General features: G+C 44.6%; 1 protein-coding gene across 2 annotated transcripts in view; it reads right to left on the bottom strand.

Annotated features, from left to right (window-relative positions):
- Positions 1 to 665: 665 nt before the first annotated feature.
- Positions 666 to 24,567, bottom strand: part of AMFR (autocrine motility factor receptor) — a 52,905-nt gene continuing 29,003 nt past the window's right edge. The window contains exons 10-14 of one of the 2 annotated variants that reach the window (XM_017502696.2): positions 22,289 to 22,392; positions 8,283 to 8,417; positions 6,532 to 6,615; positions 3,075 to 3,259; positions 666 to 2,233 (exon numbers count right to left, since the gene is read on the bottom strand). In XM_017502696.2, the coding sequence (XP_017358185.1) occupies positions 2,086 to 2,233; positions 3,075 to 3,259; positions 6,532 to 6,615; positions 8,283 to 8,417; positions 22,289 to 22,392 (656 nt within the window). In that variant the 3' untranslated portion in view covers positions 666 to 2,085. The remainder of the gene's footprint in view (positions 2,234 to 3,074; positions 3,260 to 6,531; positions 6,616 to 8,282; positions 8,418 to 22,288; positions 22,393 to 24,567) is intronic. The other variant, XM_017502697.2, reaches the window with a different exon arrangement.

Raw genomic sequence — 24,567 nt, 5'->3', positions numbered from 1 at the left:
CTTGTGCTGAGCTTACAAACCTGGATCCACAGCCCAGCCTGAGCGTTGCTTCTCCAGGCACTGGGCGTGAAGGCCATCTGCCTGACCCTGCAGCCATCCAGGGCAGTGAAACGGGTCCTGGGAGGAGAGGCCCACCATCATAACTGCCCTCAGCACCTGGACGCCCCCAGGAAGTGGCGAAACCCTCAAGGGTCCAGGTGTGAAATGGATCTGCAGACTGAGGACTTGGCTTTTTGGGTCATTACAAGCTACTTAAGCTCCTGCAGTGAACAGTGTGGTATGGCTGTTTTACGTGTCAAGACCTCTAAAATCGATCTAAACAACTGTTTCTTTTCACACATCAGAAACAGGCAAACACATGGAATTAGTAGCATTTATAATGGGGGCAACGTGTAAAGTATAACATAACTCCAGGAGAGTAAAAGAATCTTTTGCTACCCACTTACCTGAAAAAAAAAAAAAAAAAAAGATATAAATACAAGGGAAAGAAAAATGCAGTTCTGCCCTCTCCAAATATATTACTAGGAAAAATAAAAGTTCTCAATTCAAAATGATGGAAAAAACCCTCCAACCAAAATAGTGCTCACAAAATCCAAATCAAAATGAGATTTAATGGCACTTCTGGAAAAAGCTGCCTTAGCTTCCAGCCACACACAGCACACTAGTAGAGTTTGCTTTTTATTATTATTATTGTTTTACAATAAAAACAAATAGCTATGCTCTCAGCAAAACAAATTTTTTTTTTAAAAAAATCAGAGAAATTTACTAACAGCATTTCAAGGTAAGGCTTTTGAAAGATTTATTGAAATAAATTATCTTTGCCTAAAAATGTACCTATCACCTTTTTCAATTACTTTTCAACATTCTCAACATTCTAAAAACTTTCAGTTATGTAAAATACATTTAACTTTGCCAATAATTATGGATAATACTGGATTCTTCCCAAAAGGACTACCACAAAACAAATCTTTCAAACAGTTAAAAAAAAAAAAGGTAATCCAATGGCCATAAAACTGAAGTCTGTAACCTACGACTGCACGGTTCAAATCCTTAAAGTTAAACATGAAGAATTTGAAGAGATTTGGGACCTGGGTCTGCTCCAAGGCCATGTAGGTTCACACCTTACTGTCTCTGTTGAATTAAACCAGGAAGAACACAGCTATGAAAACGCAGCGCTCCCGGGGTAAAAGATACAAAAGTTATCTTTTATTTCTTCAGTAAGGCCCTTCAAGGTTTACTCTCCCATCTGGCAAGGCCCACATCTTGTTCAAGGACCAAACCCACAGGCTTCGGCATTGCCTAATTTACTTGACCAATAAATGAAAACCATAAACCTAAGCTTGCTGCTTAACACTCCCCAGGTCCACAGGGGACAAGGAAATGCTGGGAGGGGAGGGAACCCATGGCACATACTCATGAGAGGCAGGAGCACCAGAGTCACGGAAATCAAGCTGGCTTTGGATTAGGGTCTCAGAAAGTCAGTCCCAGATGTAGTGGGACAGAAACGGGTGATTCTGTCACACCTACAGCCCTGGGCTTTCCCTGCTCTGCCTCAGGTATTGAACCAAGAGTTCCTATTCCAAGTTGCCCTGCTGGCTCAGGGGTCCAGGAGCCCATGGGTCTGGCCTCTGGCACAGTCTGCACGCTTCCACAAGGACAGCAGTTTGCTAACAGATGTTACCCCATGATGTGGGGGCGGGCTCACACTGGGCGTCTCCCCCACACTCTTCCCGCTGGATGTGGCGCTCAGGACACCTGCATTTGTGGGATGTATGCATGAGGCAGGAGTTGAAGCTGCCTGCAGGCAGGCGACTGCTCACTGCCTCCTGATCGTCCCCCACCCCAGGCAGTCCAGTCAACACCAGAAGAGATCATGGCTAGAGTTAAAATTTGCAGTGTTTCTAAGGGGAAGAAAATGTCACATAGAAAGTATTACAAAGAAGGATTAAATCTGTCAGCTGTCCAAACACTATAAGACCACATGCTTTATACAGCGGCAATGCAGTCAAGCCCGCTTCTCCACGCAGCGAGCAGAACTGGGACAGGCCTCCTCCGCAGGAGGCGGCTGAGGGAGGCAAGGGAGCGCTAGGAGGTCTGCTGCTTCTGAAGCCTCCGTTCTGCAGCGGCAGCCAGCATCCTTCGACGCAGGGTCACGGGGTCGGAGGACGCACCTTCTGAGGCGAGGAAGCTCTCTGAGGCTACATCATCTTCAGAACTTTTGTTCAAGAAACGCCTAGAAAAAACAGAAGAGTTTTTTTCTCTCACATGGGAGAGACGGGAACTGTGGAACACATCCAGAAAGCTGATTTCACATCTCCCCATGTCTAGGCACCTTCATGAAGCTGTCACTCAGCACCACCCATGACAAAGACATCCAGCCCCCAACAGACGGGCGCAAGTTCTCTCTGCACCAGGGAGGAACCTTCCAGTGCTGTTCCACGCTGCCTCTCCCAGCCCGTCCCCTCCACCCACAGGCGCAGCACAGAACCCCCACAATGACAGGGTCCACCAGGGCGCAAACCCACTGGATGAACGCAGTGCTAGCCCTGTCCTCAAGAGCTGGGACAAAACCCCTCTATCCACAAGATGCACCTGCTGCAGCTGCCACCAGCCATGGGGGTGTCACACACAGATGCACCGTGTGTGTTCACAACACTCAGCTGAAAGGCAGAGTGGTCAAGGGGAAGGGCCTGGGAGGAGATGCCAGGGCCCGGCCAGTGCTAACCTCTCCAGCCTCTATGTCAGCCAAATGGGTTAACAGTGCTCCCTCTTGGAGCTGGTACAATAATTCACATAAAGGACTTAGAACAGGTTGGCACACAAGTGCTCTCTTGGCAAGCGTGGCCAAAGGGGTCCAGGGGAGATGACCAGTGACACCAGCATCAGAGGTAGACCAGTTGGGCCCAGTGTTATCAGATGCTCTGGTTTTTCAAGAGAGGCTTGAAATCTGAGTTTGGGGGTGGCATGTAATGGCTTTTCACTGTTGGCATCTGTTAGACATGGGCCTGACAACGGCCTTTAGCCACTGGTTTTTGACCTGGATTATGCCAAGCGTGGCTGGAGAAGCGACTCACTTGCGAGCCTGCTGGAGGAGCTCATCCTTACGCTGCACCAGCATGCGCTGTCTCTCATCAGCCGACTTGGAGAAGCGGCTCCCACGAGCCTCGAAGTCTTCCACCTCGCTGGGCTCCATTTCCACCTCACCGAAGTCCAGTGTCTCCTCCAGGTGAGGATTGAGGTCCAGCGGCACACGCTCGGTCTGGACACAGGGGAGGAAGCAAAGAGGTAGCTGTGAACACAGGCCTCCCTCCTAAGCAGGTTCCCTGCCTACAGGGCACCCCAGACAAAGTTGTTCTGGATTTAAAGGGTGGGCTGCTGCCAAGCAGGGAGGCAGGAAATAGGAACCATAAGCTACCGGTAACGGAGCAGGCCTGCTGCCTACGGCTTGAGTAGCACCAAGAACAAGACCTGACTCACAGAATGTTCCACATCAGAGGGCTAAGTAAACGATTACCAGCAGGAAAAACATAAGCACCTTCAAGCTGCACTCTCAGAATATGCTACCAACACGTCAACTGTGAGTTTGCATCACAGGGAATTTTCTGTTCACTTCTACTAATTGCTCAAAAATGTAAAACAGTCTTATCAAATCTTCTGCACAAATTTTATAACCTCAATTGACTCTGAAAACAGAGGTAAAAACAATAAATGCTAAGCAGCTATTATTTATTTTTTTTATAGACAGGGTCTCACTCTGTCACCCAGGCTGGGAAGCAGTGGTGCAATCTCGGCTCACCGCGGCCTCAACCTCCCCAGGCTCAGGTGATCCTACCACCTTAGCTTCCCAAGTAGCTGGGACTATAAGCTCATGCCACAACACCTGGCTAATTTTTGTATTTTTTGTAGAGGCAGGGTTTTGCTATGTTACCCAGGCTGGTCTCAAACTCCTGGGCTCAAGCGATCTACCTACCTCAGCCTCCTAAAGTGCTGGGACAACAGGTGAGAGTCACTGTGCCCAGCCCTAAGTATCTAAGAGACAGGATGGATTATATGGTTCCTTGGCTTTGGCTGAAGCTCCAAAGTCCACGACAATGCCCAGGCACCCCTGTGTCCTAGCAGGTGCCCGACCATCTGTGCTGCTCATGCTCCCAGATGCAGACCTGGGCTGGCCAGGGTCAGCCCATTGCCCACTTCTAGGCTGTGACAGGGTGGAGGTGGGTACAGCTGAGGGGCAGGCTGTTTTACTTCAGAGTTCCCGCCAGACCCACCCTCACTTCTTCCTGCCTTCAGCTAAGCTCAAGACGGAACTTCAAGAGAACCACTCATATCTCCTAGAGTCAGGGAACGGGGGAACTGGTGGCTGCATACACCTGAGAAATCTACAGAAAGAAACTGGGAGTAGTCAATAAAAAAACAGGGCAGCGGAGAGCTGTGATGGCAACACTTTTGCCTTCCACTGACTCCAGTAACACTGTGTGTCCTGGAGCTTGGACGGGGCTCCTGCTTGAGGGAACCAGCCTAAGGTTGTTAAAAACAACTCTGCCCAAAAGGACCACTTGGAGAGATGAGACACCCATGAAGGTGGGAGTGGTCATCAACAGCCAGCCTAGGGTCAAAGGAAGTATATTTGAGGTTTCTGGGGCCAGATGGGGCAGGGAGAGAGTTGGCACAACATCTACATATATATACACACATACACAGGCTGGGGTCTCACTGTCCTATCCTAACCCTCTCCTCTAAGCCTGAGCCTAGAGCAGGTTAGAAGGAACGGTGAGGGTGGGCGCGGTGGCTCACACCTGTAATCCCAACACTTTGGGAGGCTGAAGCGGGCGCATCACGAGGTCAAGAGATCAAGACTATCCTGGCCAACATGGTAAAACAAAAATTAGCTGTCTCTACTAAAAATACAAAAATTAGCTAGATGTGGTGGTGCATGCCTGTAGTCCCAGCTACTCGGAAGGCTGAGGCAAGAGAATTACTTGAACCCTGGAGGTGGAGACTGGAGTGAGCAGAGATCATGCCACTGCACTCCAACCTGAACAGAGCGAGACCCTGTCAAGAAAGAAAGAAAAGAAAGAAGGAAAGAAAAGAAAGAAAGGAAGAACGGTAAGTGAGGGGGCAAGGAGACGTTGGAAAGACAGGAGCAGCCCACCACAGCCCCTGCTCTGTGTAGCTGCAAGCCTGACTATTACCAGTGTGAGCGGGGGCAGGGCAGAGACCAGAATGGAGGGCGAGTGGAGCTGATAAGCTTACTGGGCTACACTGAAGTTTCTGTTAACTGATGGTATTCAAGGACTTGTTATTTCTTCACAAATGACCAAAAATGTTGCACAGCAAGATTCCTTGTGAAACGTATACTTTCTAAAATATATATATATTTTAGAAATCTTCATGCTAACTCTAGAAGCAGAGGTGGAAAAATCCGGAGACTGAATGTGCTGTACCCACAGATGCCCCCAAGCCCATCTGGTGTCCCTATCTCAGCTTCGCCAGCTATCCAAAAACTGGAAATGCAGACATGGACCCCTTCCTTAGAAGCCATACACCATTTCAAAAATGACGCATAATCCCATTACAGATGTGGATATGAAAATCTTAACCCAGCAACAGATTTGAAGAAATCCTAGTAGCTTTTACTGTTTGCTATTTGTAGAGAAAAACACAAGAGGTGAAAGCTTGTGTCACTTACCAGTGCTTCTAGAAGAGACCTTTTGCACCCTGGTAAGGAAGGCAGCGGCACCCTAGACCCAAGCCCACATGCCGGAAAGCCCCTCACAGCACAAACACAGAAATGCAAAGGCGGGGTTGTCCAATTTTTATTTGTGGTTGCACAAGAAAGTGCTCTGACATGGTAACTAAGGAAGTGAATGGGATCACAGAAGAGGAGTGGGAACTAGGGACGCAGGTGAAGGGCGGAAGGCATGGGCGAGGGAGGGTGGTGCCTCGGCCCTGCTGCTTGGGGTTAGGGTGGCCACCTCAAGGCACCCAAAGTGGGTCACCAGACAGATCTGGTTCTCAAGAAAGCCATGCTTCCCCCAGCCCCAGCCAGCTCAGGCAGTTTGTTTTGCAAAATGCATGAAGTATCTGGAAATCCTGAGTTGGACAGGTGAGGTGCAGGGGAGGGCATCTCAATGGCCTCAGCTCCCTGGAGAGCTTGCCCTAGGCCATCCCCATCTGGGTTTAGATGGGTCCAGGCACCCTCCCAGTCCCGAGCCCAGCTTCTTTCTGCCCTTCCACGGGTTCTCACACAGGCTCAAGGTTGCAGGGCTGGCCCAGGGAAGCACGACCCCTTTCTCCTCCAGCACATGAGGGCAATACCCAGGGAGTGGCTGCCAGCCCTGGGTGGAAACACGGGCCACACCACGGGTACAGCCTGATTTGCTGCCCTTCATCTTTGGGGCAGATACAGCACGGTTTCTTTTGTCCTCTTGCCCTCAGCCTCACAGGCATCAGGACTGAGGAAGACCACTGCCAGGACCACATTCCCCTCCCAGTTCCAGGAACTCGCCCTTGCTAGAGTGCGGGTCTTACCTGAGCAGAAGTTTCTCCCTCTTCCTGGTCACTGCTTGGCCTTTCCACGGGACTGTTCAATGCAGGTCTGATACTATCGGACCGCTGGAAGAGAAAAAGCACCACACAGTCCACAGTCACTCAGAAATCAGATCAGACTCGGAACCCTGGAGGGCAGAGGGAGCTGTGGTACCCAACCCAGCCTGTAACCTGAAGGAAGTCTACAGCATCATAGAAATTAAATTGCCTTAAAGATGAAAAGCAAGACAAAGGAGGCTGGGGCCTAACCTAGAATTCCACGTCTGAGAGTCAGTGAGAGTCAACTGGCCCCACATTTAGTTTCCTCTTGAGTAACAGTAACGAGACAACAAAAACAACGATAACGGCAGATAACACTGACTGAACACCTAACTTCGCGCATGGCACCACGGAAACCCGGGACGTGACTATTGATCTTCACATCCTGTGAAACAGATGCTGCTGTTACTCTCCCTCTAGCCAGTTTAGGATCTACACAATGCTGCAGACACTCTGGGGACCGGCCAGCACCCCTCAGGTCTCGCTGCCTCAGTGCTTGCTGGCAGGCTGGTGTCTGTATTTCATTGCCTGAGGACTTTCTCTGGCTACATGAGGTAATTCAGCCACTCCAGAGGCAGCCCTCAACCAGTGAGGAAGGGAATTAGTCTATGAACACCCCAGCTCCTCATCTCCCGCAAGGCATATGTTCTACGCTGTATCCCAGAGGCACCAAATGGGAAGGAGCTTCAGTCACCCATGGTGGTAACTTGCTTGATAACAAACCCATTACTGGCCACTCTCCTTTCCCCAGGTCACGTCCCTACCCATAACCTGTGATTCCTGTGGCCACTTCCCAAATTTAACTACGTGCATTCAAATCCTTGTCCCAGGGTCTGCTTCTGGGGAAATCCACAGTCAAAGCCAGGTCAAATAGCTGAGAACCGGGAATCACATCTAATATCTCCGCCCATGTGACTAAGTCCGTGCTCTTTCCCGCTTCAGAGAGTTTCAGGTTTTAGAATTTTATTAATAGATTCCCACATATTTTTACATACTAAAACAATAATTTGGGGTAGATTATTCCCTGGTCATAAACAAATTCTGTGGTCCTGCCAGAAGGCTCATATATATTAATACTTCTTGTACCCATCAAAGTGGAGATCTGACCTTTTTAAAAACCAAAAATACCACTTCAGATAGATGAATGGTAGCTAGTAGAACACCACACCAGTGTGCAAAGCCAACTAGGGACAGATGGCACTAGCTCCTGGAGCAGGGTGTTGGCAAACTGCAGCCTGAAGGCCCAGTTCACTACTCTAATTATTTTTGTAAATAAAGTTTTATTGAACACAGTCTTGCTCATTTACTTAAATACTATCCATGGCTGCTGTACTACTATGACAACAGAGCTGAGAAGCAACAAAGATTATGGGGCCTAAAATATTTATTATCTGCCCTTCAAAGAAAAAAAGTGTCAGTCTTTGTCCAATAGGAACTAATACTATGACTTCCTAGACTGGCAAGGGCAGCCTGGTTTAGAGCGCATGTCTGAACAAAAAGTTACTCAAATACTCACCTTATCTTCAGTGAGTCTGTTCTCAGCTATTAATTAGGGAAAGTTAGGGAGTTTACAGAAACCCTTCACTAGGTCATAAATAATATTCAGCTGTTAAGTAACTAAAACAGTTAACCTAGAGTATTCAATCTTTGTGAAGACAGAATCCATTTGTCATGCTTTAAAATCCCTGTTTTACCTGTGTAGGAAAAGGTACTTGGATCCGTCCTTCTAAAATGTTGTCTGTTGTTATTTCCACTGAGCGTGTCAGCTGGAGGTCCTGCAGCACTAGATGGTATGGAACCTGGGGAAACATCTCTTGAATCTGATGAGCCTACAGGAATACAAATAGAGTCCACAGAAACGTTCACTGGCAACAGCTGCTGACTGAAGTCACAGTGTATGGCAGGCTTTGGGCAGAGAATGCGACGTCATGCCCTGAAAACACAGGTAAGTGAGCCACCCTTACTCGGCAGGTCACATTCACACTGCAGTTCCTTTAGTATTTTTCCAGGGAGCCAAACAAGCAACTGTGGGCAGCATCAATTTCAACATAAGAAGAGTACAGAAAACCAACTGGATCCCAAGAGAACCTCGACTAGAATATTCTAGTTTTAAAAAGTGTTTACCTTAACTACCATTCAAACCAGCAATCCCACTACTGACTATATATCCAAAGGGAAAGGAATCATTATATAAAAAACATACCTGCGCTCACATGTTTATTGCAGCACTATTCACAGTAGCAAAAATATGAAATTAACCTAGGCATCCTTCAACACCAGATTCGATAAAGAAAATGAGGCACATATATACCATGGAATATTACTCAGCCACAAAAAAAAAAAGAAAAAAGAAAAAATCATATCTTTTGCAGCAACATGGATGGAACTGGAGGCTATTATTCTCAGTGAAATAACTCAGGAACAGAAAGTCAAACACTGCAGGTTCTTATAAGTGGGAGCTCAACAATGAGTGTGCATGGCCATCCAGAGTGGAATAACAGACACTGTACTATGAAAGGTGGGAGGTTGGGGGGGGTGAGGGTTGGAAAAATGCCTGTTGGGTACAATGTTTACTCTTCAGATGATGGTAACACTAAACACCCAGACTTCACCACTATGCAATATCCGCATGTAAGAAACCTGCACTTGCAACCTGTAAATACATAAAAATCAATGTTTTAAAAGTATTCATTTTCTTTCTGTTTTTTTGGTTTTTGAAACGGAGTCTCACTCTGTCGCCAGGCTGGAGTACAGTGGCACAGCCTTGGTTCACTGCAACCTCCCAACTCCCTGGTTCAAGTGATTCTCCTGCCTCAGCCTCCCAAGTAGTTAGGATTACAGGAAAACGACACCACGCTCAACTAATTTTTGTATTTTTAGTAGGGACAGAGTTTCACAGTGTTGGCCAGGATGGTCTCAATCTCCTAACCTCATGATCTGCCCACTTCAGCCTCCCAAAGTGCTGGGATTACAGGTGTGAAACACCATACCCAGCCCAAAAGCATTCATTTTCGAGCTCAAATTATCTTGGGTATAAAAATATGTTTTCCTTAAAGATACAATCCTAAAAGGAACAAATATATTATGTTAAGTAAAAGAGGTCTAACTCAAAAGCCAGGTGTATGATTCCATTTATATGGCATCTGGAAACAGGCACAATTATAGGGAAAGAAAAGTGATAAGTGGTTGCCAGGGGCTGAGGGTCGGGGAAGGAAGGGGCTATAAAAGGATGCAGTGGAGTTCTGGAGGGTGGGGATGGAACGGTTCACATCTTGATTATGGTGACAGATACACAATTACATGTTGAACTGGATACTAAAAAGGGTAAATTTTTACTCTATTTCAATTATATCTCAATGGTAAAAAAGAGATTATAGAGAATGCAAATTCCTTACATGGCCCTGGAGCTGCAGTTTTCAAATCTGAAGTGTACTCTAGAGGCATCTCAGAGCTTACTTAGGGCTCTAGGGTGAGGGTGTGTGTTGGGAGAACAGACACAGGCCTGGCCACACCACCACCCATACTTTCATAAGGGCAGCTCTGGGCTTTTTTTTTCACATATGTAAATTAATTTTATATATGTTTCTATCCAAGGTTTTATTTTCAGAAAAGTTCTAATAACTAAAACAAAAAAAAGAAAAAGGAACAAAAAAAAAATGCCTTGGGGCACAATAAAGTCCTCCTGAGATATCGGCTCCCACGAACATGTTGTTATAACTGCAGAAAGGGTGGGAAGTATGTCTCAATGTCAGAACCTTGATGAAAAGGTCTGCACCAAGCCCTGCTCAGAGTTCTTGCCAGGGGTGGAACGTTGGTGAGATAAGCAGCACCCAGGGCCCTGAGCCTCCTCGCTCCTGCAGCCAGCTTGTTTATGTGAACATGAGGTGATCATTATTTTCCCAGGTCAGGTCAAATCTAACTGGGCAAGAGTTCATAAAAACCTCTAAAATCAGATAAAATTTCTCCTTATTCTTAAACAGCTTCCCCCTCATTTCCCAAATAAAAAAAGCCTGAGACTCATTTTACTAGCCCAAAGCTTTTCTACCAGAATATCTAGCAAGTTAAATATTGGATCTTAATAAAAAATGCATGGTTCCAGTATATTAGTTGTACCAAAAATAGTCCACTCCAACCCATCACAGAACTGGAGGAAGAAGAGCCAGGGCCTGCCTGAGAATTCTAAATAACTCCAAGAAGAGAATTCTGATTCCGAGGAAGGCTGCACACCCTTGAAGTCTGACTTGTTAAAGGAGGTGGGTGGGGTGGTCCAGTTGCTGAGCTTCAACGGCTGCCTGACCCGAGAACCCCTGCAATGCCTGCCACGAGCCCAGTAGTAGCTGCACTGAGCTACCACACTCCCAGACCACCTATACCCACCAAGGTGTCACCCTCACTCTCTGCTGACAGCCCAGCTGAGGTTTAAGGAGAAAGAGGGGCCAACAGAGTCATGCCTTCTTCTTTTATTATGGCCCAAAATGGATAAAATTTACCATCTTAACCATTTGTCAGTGTAAGTGAGCCCTCAGTCCCACTGCAGGAGTGTTTCACAGGCTGACTCCGCCAGCCATGGATCAAGTGTTATGTGGTTGCTGACAGATACTGCACAATTAAGCCGAGGATGGCCGTGTCTGTGCTGCACATACACAGGCTTTCTTGTCATTATTTCCTAAATAATATAGTATAACAACTATTTATAAAGCATTTACACTGTATTAGGTATTAGAAGTAATCTGGAGATAATTTAAAGTATAAGGGAGGATGTGGGCAGGTTACATGCAAATGGTATCCTCCCACCGTTTTCTTTGTGTTGTTGTTGTTACCTTACACTATTAAGGTTAAAGTGCCCCATTTTACATCAGAGACTTAAGCATCCACGGATTCTGGTGTCTGAAGGAGGGGGTCCTAGAACCAGTCCCCAGATACCAAGGGATGACTAGATAGTGTAGATCTTCTGAACTTTTTCATCTTGCAAAAGTGAAACTGTATCTAAGAACAACAGCCCTATTTCACCTCACCCCACCCCTCCTGCAGCCATCACTCTGCTTTCTGTTTGTAAGAGTTTCACATGGTATTTGTCTTTTTGTGGTAGAATTATTTCACATAGCATAATGTCCTCCAGGTTCGTTCATGCTGCAGAGCATGTGACAGGACTCCCTTCCTTTTGAAGGCTGAGTACTATTCCACTGTAAGGATTTGCCAGATCTTCCTTATCCATCCATCTCCAGCAGATATTTCAGTTGCTTCCACCCCTTGGCTTTATAAACCAAATCTGGATATGCCTGTAGCTATATCCATCTGTCCTCACAACCCTCTCTCCTGCTCACCTCCCCACCTCAGCCTGCTCTTTCAGTTGACTCTTCTATTTATTCTGTCCCATCAATCTCTACCCCTCTGGTGATCATCCTACGCACATACGAAACATGCTTTCCAATCTACCTTTAAAAAGCAACAGCTGGGCGAGGTGTCTCATGCCTGTAATCCCAGCACTTTGAGAGGCTGAGGCGGGCAGATCACGAGGTCAGGAGATTGAGATCATCCTGGCCAACATGGTGAAGCCCCATCTCTACTAAAATACAAAAAAATTAGCTGGGCGTGATGGCGTGCACCTATAGTCCCAGCTACTCTGGAGGCTGAGGCAGGGGAATCACTTGAACCTGGAAAGCAGAGGTTGCAGTGAGCTGAGATCACACCACTGCACTCCAGCCTGGTGACAGACCAAGACTCAGTCTCAAAAAAAAACAAAAAACAAAAAACACAGTACTATTTATATTAGCCGCAGCAAAACAAAATATTTAGGAGAAAATATGTATAAGATCTATACGAGGAAAATTACATAATCTTGATAAATGATATCAAAGAATGAAATCAGTGGAAAAATAGTCCAGGTTCACGGACAGAAAGACTAAATACTGTCAAGATGTCCATTCTTCCCAACTTGATGTACAGATTCAATGCAATCTCAATCAGTATCCCAGCATGCTATTTTGTGAATACTGACGAAATGACTCTAAAGGTTATATGAAGAGACAAAAGACCCAGGATAGCATAGCCAATACAATATTGAAGAAGAACAAAGTTGGAGGACTTGACACTGCCTGACTAAAAGACTTACTATAAAGCTATAATAATCAAGACAACGTGATATTGGCGAAAGAACAAATAAATCAATGGAAGAGAACAGAGAGCCCAGAACTAAACCCACATAAATAGTTAACTGATTTTTGACAGAAGAGGAAAAGCAACACAATAGAGAAAAGATAGCCTTTTCAACAAATGGTGCTATAACTGGCCATGCACATGCAAATAATCTAGACACAGACCTTATACTCTTCACAAGAATTAACTCAAAATTGATCACGGGCCTAAATGTAAAATGCAAAACTATAACACCCCTAGAAGCTAACAGAGAAATAAATAACCTAGGGTACGGCAGTGACTTTTTAGATATAACACCAAAGGCATGATCCATGAAAGAAAATAATTGATGTTGGACTTCATTAAAAGTAAAAAGTTCTGCAAATGACAATGTCAAGAAAATAAGACGACAAGCCACAGACTGGGGGAAAGTATTTGTTAAAGACACAACTGATAAAGGACTTGTATCCAAAATATACAAAGAATTTTTAAAGCTCAAAAGTAAAAAAAAACTTGATCAAAAAATGGGTTTAAGACTTAATACATACTTCACCAAAAAAGATATACAGATGGCAAATAAGAATATAACACGTTGCTCCACATCATATGTCATCAAATAAAAACAAGATACCACTATATATATTAGAATAGCCAAAATCAGAACACTGACAGCACCAAATGTTGGTGAGGATGTAGAGTAACAGGAACTCTCTTTCACCGCAAGATGATATAGCCACTCTGGAGGACAATTTGGCAGCTTCTAACAAAAGTAAACAATTTTACCATTTGATCTAGCAATCATGTTGTTTAGCATTTGTATTCGTCCATTTTCACCTTGCTGATAAAGACATACCCAAGACTGGCAATTTACAAAAGAAAGAGGTTTAATCGACTTACAGTTCCACATGGCTAGGGAGGCCTCACAATCATGGCGGAAGGCAAGGGGGAGCAAGTTACATCTTACATGGATGGTGGCAGGCAAAGAGAGAGAGCTTCTGCAGGTGAACTCCTCTTTTTAAAACCAACATATCTTGTGATACTTATTCATTATCATGAGAACAGCAGGAGAAAGACCTGCCCCCATGATTCAACTACCTCCTACTGGGTCCCTCCCACAAAATGTGGGAATTCAAGACGAGACTGGGTTGGGAACAGTCAAACCATATCATTCCGCCCCTGGCCCCTCCCAAATCTCCTGTCCTTACATTTCAAAACCAATCATGCCTTCCCAACAGTCCCCCCGCAAAGTCTTAGCTTATTTCATCATTAAATCAAAAGTCCATAGTCCAACATCTCATCTGAGATAAGGCAAGTCCCTTCTGCCTGTGAGCCTGTAAAATCAAAAGCAAGTGAGTTACTCCCTAGATACAATGCGGATATAGGCAGTGAGTAAATACAGCCATTCCAAATGGGAGAAACTGGCCAACACAAAGGGGCTACAGGCCGCATGCAAGTCCGAAATAAGGCATGGCAGTCAAATCTTAAAGCTCCAAAATGATTTCCTTTGAATCCATATCTCACATCTGGGTCATGCTGATGTAACAGATGGGTTTCCATGGTCTTGGGCAGCTCCACCCCTGTGGCTCTGCTAGGTACCGCTTCCCCTCCGGCTGCTTTCACAGGCTGGCATTGAGCGTCTGTGGCTTCTTCAGACATGCATGGCACAAGCCGTCAATGGATCTACCATTCTGGGGTCTGGAGGACAGTGGCCCTCTTCTCACAACTCTACTAGGTGGTGCCCCAGCAGGGACTCTGTGTGGGGGCTCTGACCCCACATTTCCCTTGTGCACTGCCCTAGCAGAGGTTCTCCATGAAGGTCCCATCCCTGTGGCAAACTTCTGCCTGGGCATCCAGGTGTTTCCATATATCTTCTCACCTGAAGGCTGAAAAGGCTTGGGGCTTGCACCCTCTGAAGCCAGGGCCCAAGCTCTACATTGGCCCCTTTCAGCCATGGCTGGAGCAGCTGAGACATAAGGTACCAAGTCCCTAGGCTGCACACAGCATGGGGACCCTGGACCTGACTCATGAAACCATGTTTTCCTCCTAGGCCTCTGGGCCAGTGATGAGAGGGGCTGCTGTGAAGACCTCTGACATGCCCTGGAGACATTTTCCCCACTGTCTTGGGGATTAACATTCACCTCCTGGTTACTTATGCAAATTTCTACAGCCAGCTTGAATTTCTCCTCAGAAAATGGGATTTTCTTTTCTATTGCACATCAAGCTGCAAATTTTCTGAAATTTTATGCCGTCTCCCTTTTAAAACTGAATGCCTTTAATGGCACCCAAGTCACCTCTTGAATGCTTTGTTGCTTAAAAATTTCTTCTGCCAGATACCCTAAATCATCTCTCTCAAGTTCAAAGTTCCCCAAATCTGAAAGGCAGGGACAAAATGTCACCATTCTATTTGCTGAAACATAACAAGAGTCACTCTTTCTCTGGTTCCCAACAAGTTCCTCATCTCCATCTGAGAACACCTCAGCCTTGATTTCATTGTCCATATCATTATCAGCATTTTGGTCAAAGCCATTCAACAAGTCTCTAGGGAGTTCCAAACTTTCCCACATTTTCTTGTCTTCTCCTGAGCCCTCTAAACCGTTCTAACTCTTGCCTGTTAGCCAGTTCCAAAGTGGCTTCCACATTTTTGGGTATCTACTGTAGCACCCCACTCCTGGTACCGATTTACTGTATTAGTCAATTTTCATGCTACTGATAAAGACACACCCAAGACTGGCAATTTACAAAATAAAGAGGTTTAATCAACTTACAGTTCCACATGGCTGGGGAGGCCTCATAATCATGGTGGAAGGCAAGGAAGAGCAAGTCACATCTTACATGGATGGTGGCAGGCAAAGAGAGAGTGCCTGTACAGGGAACCCCTCTTTTTAAAACCATCAAATCTTGTCAGACATATGAGACTTATTCACTATCACAAGAACAGCATGGAAAAGACCTGCCCCAGTTATTCAACTACTTCCCACAACACATGGGAATTCAAGATGAGATGTGGGTGGGGACACAGTCAAATCATATAAGCATTTCACCAAGGAAGTTATAAACTTATGTATACATAAAATCCAGAACATAGATGTTTATAGCAGCTTTATTTGTAACTGCCAAAACTTGGAAAAAATCTTAAAGGAAGCAACCAAGATGTCCTTAAGTAGATGAATGAATGAATACTGTAGTATAACTTCAGCAAAGTCTCAGGATACAAAATCAATGTGCAAAAATCACAAGCATTCCTATACACAAACAACAGACTTAAAGAGAGCCAAATCAAGAACGAACTGCCAGTCACAACTGCTACAAAGAGAATAAAATACCTGGGAATACAACTAACAAGGAACGTAAGGACCTCTTCAAGGAGAACTACAAACCACTGCTCAACAAAATAAGAGAGGACACAAACAGATGGAGAAACATTCCATGCTCATGGTAAGGAAGAATCAATATTGTGAAAATGGCCATACTACCCAAAGTAATTTACAGATTCAATGCTATCCCCATCAAGCTACCAATGACCTTCGTTACAGAACTGGAAAAAACCACCTGAAACTTCATATGGAACCAAAAGAGAGCCTGCATAGCCAAGTCAATTTTAAGCAAAAAGAACAAAGCTGGAAGCATCACATTACCGGACTTCAAACTATACTACAAGGCTACAGTAATCAAAACAGCATGGTACTGGTACCAAAACAGAGATATAGACCAATGGAACAGAACAGAGGCCTCGGAGGCAATCCCACACATCTACAACCATCTGATCTTTGACAAATCTCACCAAAACAAGCAATGGGGAAAGGATTCCCTGTTTAATGAATGGTGTTGGGAAAACTGGCTAGTCCTGTGCAGAAAGCAGAAACTGGACCCCTTCCTGACACCTTACACTAAAATTAACTCCAGATGGATTAAAGACTTAAACATAAGACCCAACACCATAAAAACCCTAGAAGAAAATCTAGGCAAAACCATTCAGGACATAGGCATAGGCAAGGACTTCATGACCAAAACACAAAAAGCATTGGCAACAAAAGCCAAAATAGACAAACAGGACCTAATCAAACTCCACAGCTTCTGCACAGCAAAAGAAACAGTCATTAGAGTGAATCAGCAACCAACAGAATGGGAAAAAATTTTTGCAATCTACCCATGTGACAAAGGGCTGATATCCAGAATTTACAAAGAACTAAAACAGACTTATAAGGAAAAAAACAAACCCATTCAAAAGTGGGCGAAGGATATGAACAGACACTTTACAAAATAAGACATACATGAGGCCAACAAAAATATGAAAAAATGCTCATCACCACTGGTCATTAGAGAAATGCAAATCAAAACTACACTGAGATACCATCTCACGCCAGTTAGAATGGCAATCGTTAAAAAATCTGGAGACAACAGATGCTGGAGAGGATGCGGAGAAATAGGAACACTTTTACACTGTTGGTGGGAGTATAAATTAGTTCAACCATTGTGGAAGACAGTGTGGCGATTCCTCAAGGACCTAGAAACAGAAATTCCATTTGACCCAGCAATCCCATTACTGGGTATATATCCAAAGGATTATAAATCGTTTACTATAAGGACACATGCACACGAATGTTCACTGCAGCACTGTTTACAATAGCAAAGACCTGGAACCAACCCAAATGCCCATCAATGATAGACTGGACAGGGAAAATGTGACACATATACAACATGGAATACTATGCAGCCATAAAAAATGATGCGTTCATGTCCTTTGTAGGGACATGGATGAACCTGGAAACCATCATTCTCAGCAAACTGACACAAGAACAGAAAATCAAACACCGCATGTTCTCACTCATAGGTGGGTGTTGAACAATGAGAATACATGGACACAGGTAGGGGAGCATCACACACTGGGGTCTGTTGAGGGGAAATAGGGGAGGGACAGCGGAGGGTGGGGAGCTGGGGAGAGACAGCATGGGGAGAAATGCCAGATACAGGTGATGGGGAGAAAGACAGCAAATCACACTGCCATGTGTGTACCTATGCAACAATTTTGCATGTTCTTCACATGTACCCCAAAACGTAAAATGCAATAAAAAAAAGTACTGTAGTATATCCAGATGGAATATTATTTGGTGCTAACAAGAAATGAGCTATCAATCCCTGAAAAGATATAAAGGAAACATGCATGCAAATAATTAAGTGAAATAAGCCATCTGAAAAGGCTACATACTGCAGGATTCCAAATGTATGGCATTCTGGAAAGGCAAAGCTAGGAAGACAGTAAAAAGATCAGTGGTTGCTAGAGGCTGGGGGAAGGAAAGAAAAGGCAGAGGGTGTATACAGAATCTTTAGGGCAGTGAAAATATTTTGTATCATGTGGATACATGTCACTATACATTTGTCCAAACCTATAGAGGGGAACACAGAGGTAAACCATGGACTTTGGGTGATTATGATGTGCCAACACAGGTTCATGAACTGTAACAAACATACCCTTTGCTGAGGGATGTTGATAACAGGGAAGCCTGTGCATGTGTGGGCACAGGAGGTATATGGGAAATCTCTGTACCGTCTTCTTAATTTTGCTGTAAGCCTGAAACTGCTCTAAAAAAGTAGTCTTAAAAACAAACAAACAAAAAAGACTCATGAGTACTCAAAAGAATTAGAAGCAGGGTCTCAAAGAAATATATGCATATTCATGTTCACAGTAGCATTACTCACGATAGCTAAAATGTGGGAGCAATGCAAGTGTCCAGTGGCAGATTAATAGATAAATAAAATGTGGTATATACATACAATGGAATATCACTCAACCTTAAAAGGAAAAAAATTCTGACTTGTGCTACAACATGGATGAACCATGATATTATGCTAAGTGAAATAAGCCAGTCACAAAATGACAAATATGTATAATTCTACTTATATAAGGTACCTAGGTAGTTAAAGTCATAGAAAAAGCAAGTAGCATATTGGTTGCCACGGGCCAGAGGGAGGGGGAAATTAGTAGTTAACTGTTTAATGGGTATAGAGCAGGGGTGTCCAATATTTTGGCTTCCCTGGGCTACACTGGAAGAATAATTGTCTTGGGCCACACATAAAATATACTAACACTAACGACAGCTGATGAGCTTAAAAAAAAAAAAAAAAAAAAAAAAAACAACGAAAAAAAAAAAAAAAAAAAAAAAAAAAAAAAAACAGATGAGAAAAAAAAAAAAAAAAAGAAAAAGAAAAACAAACCTGCAAAACATCTCCCAATGTTTTAAGAAAGTTAATGAATCTGTGTTGGGCTGCATTCAAAGCCATCCTGGGCTACATGCACCCACAGGTTGGACAGACTTGCCAGAGTTTCAATTTTGCAAAATGAAAAGAATTCTATAGATGGATGGTGGTGATAGGTGCACAATGTGAAAAACATTCACTTTCTTTTCTGTCAAAAAAGAATAAATACTAGCATTGCCTTATATGAGCCTATAAGCCTTCTAAAGCAATGTAATACATAAGAAACTAACCCATGTTATTAAGGGGACGTGGGAGCCGGGCACACAGGAAAAGGGTGGGAGCATGACTTCACTGTATACTCCTGTAGTTTTCAAAACTTGTAAATTAATGGCCTATTCAAAAATCTTAAAAACCAAAACAGAACCCTGAATGCCACACCCCTATCAAGCTACCACCTCTGCTGCTCTGTGTCCTTCTTCATAACACTTCCTCCTATGGTCTATTTCTTAAGCTCCCATTCATTTCAATCCACCACAATCTAGTGTCTAACCCCTTGGGCCATGGAAAGTGCTAGTTATTCTCCGGCTAATCAATCACCCCCACTGGGCCAAATCCAACATGTACTTCTATGAGCTCATCTTGTAAGAATTCCGCACGCTTGACTCTTCCCTCCTGGAAACCCAAACTCCTCAGTGCTGTGCTGCCACCTTCTCCTGGTTTCCTTCCCTCTCCACCGGCTGTCATGGCTTGTCCCTCTCTGTAAGACCTCTGAACATGGCAGGACCTAGAGCTCTGACGTCAGTCCTCTTCTCTTTGTCCCCTGCTATAGATGTCACCTCCAGGCTTCAATCTCCCAAATGTGCATCTCTCGCTTAATAGCCTCACTAAGGTCCAGAACGGTCTATAGAACATCCCAAACTTACCCAAACAGAATGCTGCGCCCCATCCTCATGCCTGTGTCTCCCAAGTTTGTCCATCTCATTACATGGTACCACTGTCAATTCAGCTGCTTAATTCAAACCCAACAAGGCAGCTTCCATTCCACCACTTCTCTCATCCCACTACCCCCATATCCAACCAAAGCACCAAGTCCTGCCAGCTCACCTTACACGTACCCTACATCTGCCACTTCTTTTCACCTTTATTACCAACACCCCTGTCCAAGTCCCCATGTGAGTTTGCCTTGACTACTGCAGCAACATCTGAACTGCTGGTCCTGCTGCTTCCATTTCTGACCCTCTATAATTCATCCTCCTCCCAAAAGCAAAATCATTTTGTTAAATGTTCTGTCAGTCCCCTGGTGGTGGTGGTGGGGTCTGTAAAAGCTCTGACTGGCCTTCTAACACTTTTACAAGATCTCGATTTGGCTGTGGCCTATAAAACCCTGCATGTTCTGGCTATGCAATCTCAATTTATATCACAGTCTTGGTCCCCTACTTGCTAGGCCCCAAACATAACGGCCTTTCTCAGTTCCCAACACTCTCTCACCTCATGGCCTTTGTACCTACTGTTTCCACTGCCTCCTTCCGCCAATCCAGCTCCATCTCATCCTTCATGTCTTAGCTTATATACTCCTCAAAGAGAACTTCTCCAAATGCCTCTTCTAAAATGCTTCCTCTGGCCTCTACGCACCCACTCCACCACACTGCCTGCCTTATTGCTGCCAGAGTACTCATCACCATCAGCAGTCACCTTATTTATATTTATGACCTGTCTCCCCAGTTAGTATCTACCCTACTTGAGAGTAAGACTTGTGTCTACCTTACCGACATTGTAGGTGCTATTCATCATAGTGCCTGTCTCAGGAATCGGCTCTCAGTGCAAATTTGTTCAATCCATCAGTAAAGATCAACTAATTAACTTATAAACCAATGACCTTCCAAAGCACTGGCAAGCGCTTATCCAGGTCAGCCAGAGGTCCTAATCCAAGCAGGACTAAGGTGGTTTGCACTGGATTTCAACAATGGTGAAACATGTTTCTCCATCATTGTAAAATAACAACACATTCCTTTGGAAAAACACAAAGAAACTTGAAGTATTCAAACAATATCCTTGAGCCAATACCATGCCTCAGCATTTCAAGGCATACACACATATGCATACACATGCACGCACGCAAACACACACACACACACACACACACACACACACACACACACACAATTTTTGAAGGAAAGGGAGGAAGAGATGAGGAACAAAAACACACATCTGGTGAGCCTCATACAGTTTTTCTTTTTCTTTTACTTTTTTTTGAGACAGAATTTCGCTCTTCTCACCCAGGCTGGAATGTAATGATGTGATCTCAGCTCGCTGCAACTCTGCCTCCCAGGTTCAAGCAATTCTTCTGCTTCAGCCTCTGAAATAGCTGGGATTACAGGTGCACACCATCATACCCAGCAAATTTTTGTATTTTTAGTAGAGACGTGGTTTCACCATATTGGACAGGCTGGTCTCGAACTCCTTACCTCAGGTGATCCATCTGCCTTGGCCTCCCAAAGTGCTGGGATTACAGGTGTGAGCCACTGTGCCCAGCCTTTCTGTTTTTTTTTTTTTTTTTTTTTTAAGAGATGGGTTCTCACTCTGTCACCCAGGCTGGAGTGCAATGGTGTGAGCACAGATCACCGCAGCCTCAAACTCCTGGGCAATCAAGCCATCTGCCTGCCTCGCCCTCCCAAAGTTCTGGGATTACAGGAGTGAGCCACTGTGCCCAGTCTCATAAAATTTTTAATAAAAGGCACATCATTCACTCGAGTCAATAATTCCCCAAAATATCTTGGCTAAAGGCTGGATGCAGTGGCTAACGCCTGTAATCCCAGCACTTTGGGAGGCCAAGGCAGACTGATAACTTGAGGTCAGGAGTTCGAGACCAGCCTGGCCAGCATGGCGAAACCCTGTCTCTACAAAAATTGGCCAGGCATGGTGGCACATGCCTGTAATCCCACATGCCTCCCAGCCACTCAGGAGACTGAGGCAGGAGAACTGCTTGAACTCGGGAGGCAGGGGGCGCAGTAAGCTGAGATCGCACTCCTGCACTCCAGCCTGGGCAATGGAGCAAGACCCTGTCTCCAAAAGAAAAAAAATTTTTTTGGCTAAAATCAAAGGAGTCCCAAGGAAGGCCTAGATCACAACAGAGTGAACCTAGTAGTGTTTAGAAAAGGTTAGATTATCCACCACAGAAATAAAATGAGTTTCAAAATTTAAAACACAGGAATGTAAACAGTTCCAATGAATAAAAAGAAGCCCCTAAAAATCCTTCTATTCTGCCAGAGCAGAGTAAGACCAACAAGGTCATATACCCAGCACACACACTCTAGCTGTTCCTTCCCTCCTAATTCCTAGTGATCCTCTTATAGCAGCTAGCGGGCCTTACCATTGCATTGAGCTGGGAGTTGCTGGCCTGCGTAATGCCAAGAATGTTGGTTGTGTGCATCACTTCAACTGAAAAACTCGGCAGCCAGCTCGCAATCCGAGACCCTGAAGGAAACAAGAATCCAGCATAAGTTTCAGAGCCCTGACTCTTTCCCCTGTCATCTGCTCTCAGGCAGCCACTGTAATGGCTGGTGTTCAGTGAGTGCTTCCTGTATGGCAGGCCTCTCGTGCCGTGTTCCACGTGACTAGCTCATTTAATCCTCACTACACCCCACATGGTACCTCCTATTATCATTTCACTGTAACCTTCTCAAAGGTACGGCTCTGGTGCCCTTGGTCTTTGGTCTCTGAGGCACTCAGAAGTTAGGAGACTGGTCCAAGATCACACAGTTTAACTATGATGGCCAAAATGTGAAGCCACCCAGGCAAGCTCTAGAACCCTTCACTGATGAGCTCTCCTGCCTTCCAGGAGGACTGGATCCAGCCCAGCCCAGCGTCGCGCACTCAGCCTGGGAGACGAGGAAGTTTTTCAAGGCTCTAAAGCTTCTACGACACATCAGCTCTGGCTCCTCTCTTTCACGCTCTACACAAATGACTACTCATTTAGAGGCATTTTCACATTTACTTTCAGGAAGTATTTTTACCTAAATCTTAAAAGCCTTGATTTTCTGATTCAAAATTCTTCTTAAATTGTGCTGTTTTGGCCGGGCACGGTGGCTCAAGCCTATAATCCCAGCACTTTGGGAGGCCGAGGCGGGTGGATCACGAGGTCAAGAGATCGAGACCATCCTGGTCAACATGGTGAAACCCCGTCTCTACTAAAAATACAAAAAATTAGCTGGGCATGGTGGCGCGTGCCTGTAATCCCAGCTACTCAGGAGGCTGAGGCAGGAGAATTGCCTGAACCCAGGAGGCGGAGGTTGCGGTGAGCCGAGATCGCGCCATTGCACTCCAGCCTGGGTAACATGAGTGAAACTCCGTCTCAAAAAAAAGAAAGAAATTGTGCTGTTTTACAACACAGGCTTGTGGACTAATGGCAACAAAGAGTCTGCTGCTTCTGTTATTTTCCAAAAAAAACAGGAGCCCAAGATACAACAGCACCAAGAATCAGCTGTAAAACAACCCAACATCAAGCTACACACTTAAGGCTGCTTTTCATTCCTTCACAAAGAAACAGTGATCCATGGAATAGAAATGCAGTAGAATGACCATCTCAAAGGTCTTGCCAAACAAAATGTACTCATTTAAGAAATGGATACTTGTTTCATATGTACTAACTAGGGAGAAATAAAGTTGATTTTATCTATTTTGACTAAATTTTTAGTAGTCATAAATCATAAAATAATGGATTACATAACCAGGTCTCATCTCCAATATTGCTATTATATTTCAGAAGTTTAACCCTTCATTCACAGGCACCAAATTGGGCCCTCCATACCCCTCCAGCATTCTGGGGCGAGCGAGCCAAGCCGCCCCATCTACTCTTCTGGGAGATGTGACTCTATTCCCCCTGGTCCTTTCTTTGCAGGATTTCACCAACATGACACCACCCCCACTGCACCCCATTCTTGAAACTCAAATCAGGGATGCTTGTGTTACAGTAATAATTATAAACATGAACTCACAGAATTTAGTGATACTGGACTGATGAAAATCAACAGCAGCTCACTATGAATTAAGGAAGGATAATCAGCCAGATCCTGATACAATCACAGCCTTAGAATTTTAAACGTGATTTTCATTATAACTCCTTTTAACACTGCTGACAGGCAGAACATTTATATTTTGTGAACAAAGCAATAGCGTTGCAGCTCTGATTCTGCTTGTGGTACTCACTAGAAAGGCTTCTCAATGATAGTTCATTATATGCTTAAATGCTACACAAATGCAACACATTATGAGCAAAGGTTAACTATTGAGCTGATTAAGTGTACTCCTTGAGAACATGGTTGATTCAGTTTTACTTCTCTACTACTCTCCTGTCCCATCCCGCCCATGCTGACACGGAATCTAGCAAAATGCCTGGCACCTCTCTGTTGGTTCTATCTCTACCTATCCAACCATCCATTCCACCTAAACACTTTCAATCAAAATTGAAATACAGTCAATGCATAGCTTAACAACAGGGACATGTTCTGAGAAACGTGTTGTTAGGCGATTTCATCGTTGTGCAAACACCATAGAATATATTTACATAAACCTAAATGGTATAGCTTACTACACACCTAGGCTATATGATATAGTCCACTGCTCTAGGCTACAATCCTGTATAGCACGTAC

This window comes from Cebus imitator, unplaced genomic scaffold (genome assembly GCF_001604975.1).
Source record: "Cebus imitator isolate Cc_AM_T3 unplaced genomic scaffold, Cebus_imitator-1.0 Scaffold297, whole genome shotgun sequence".
Classification (NCBI taxonomy): Eukaryota; Metazoa; Chordata; class Mammalia; order Primates; family Cebidae; genus Cebus; species Cebus imitator.
Note: the sequence above shows the minus strand (reverse complement) of the source record. Positions and strands in the feature narration are given on the sequence as shown.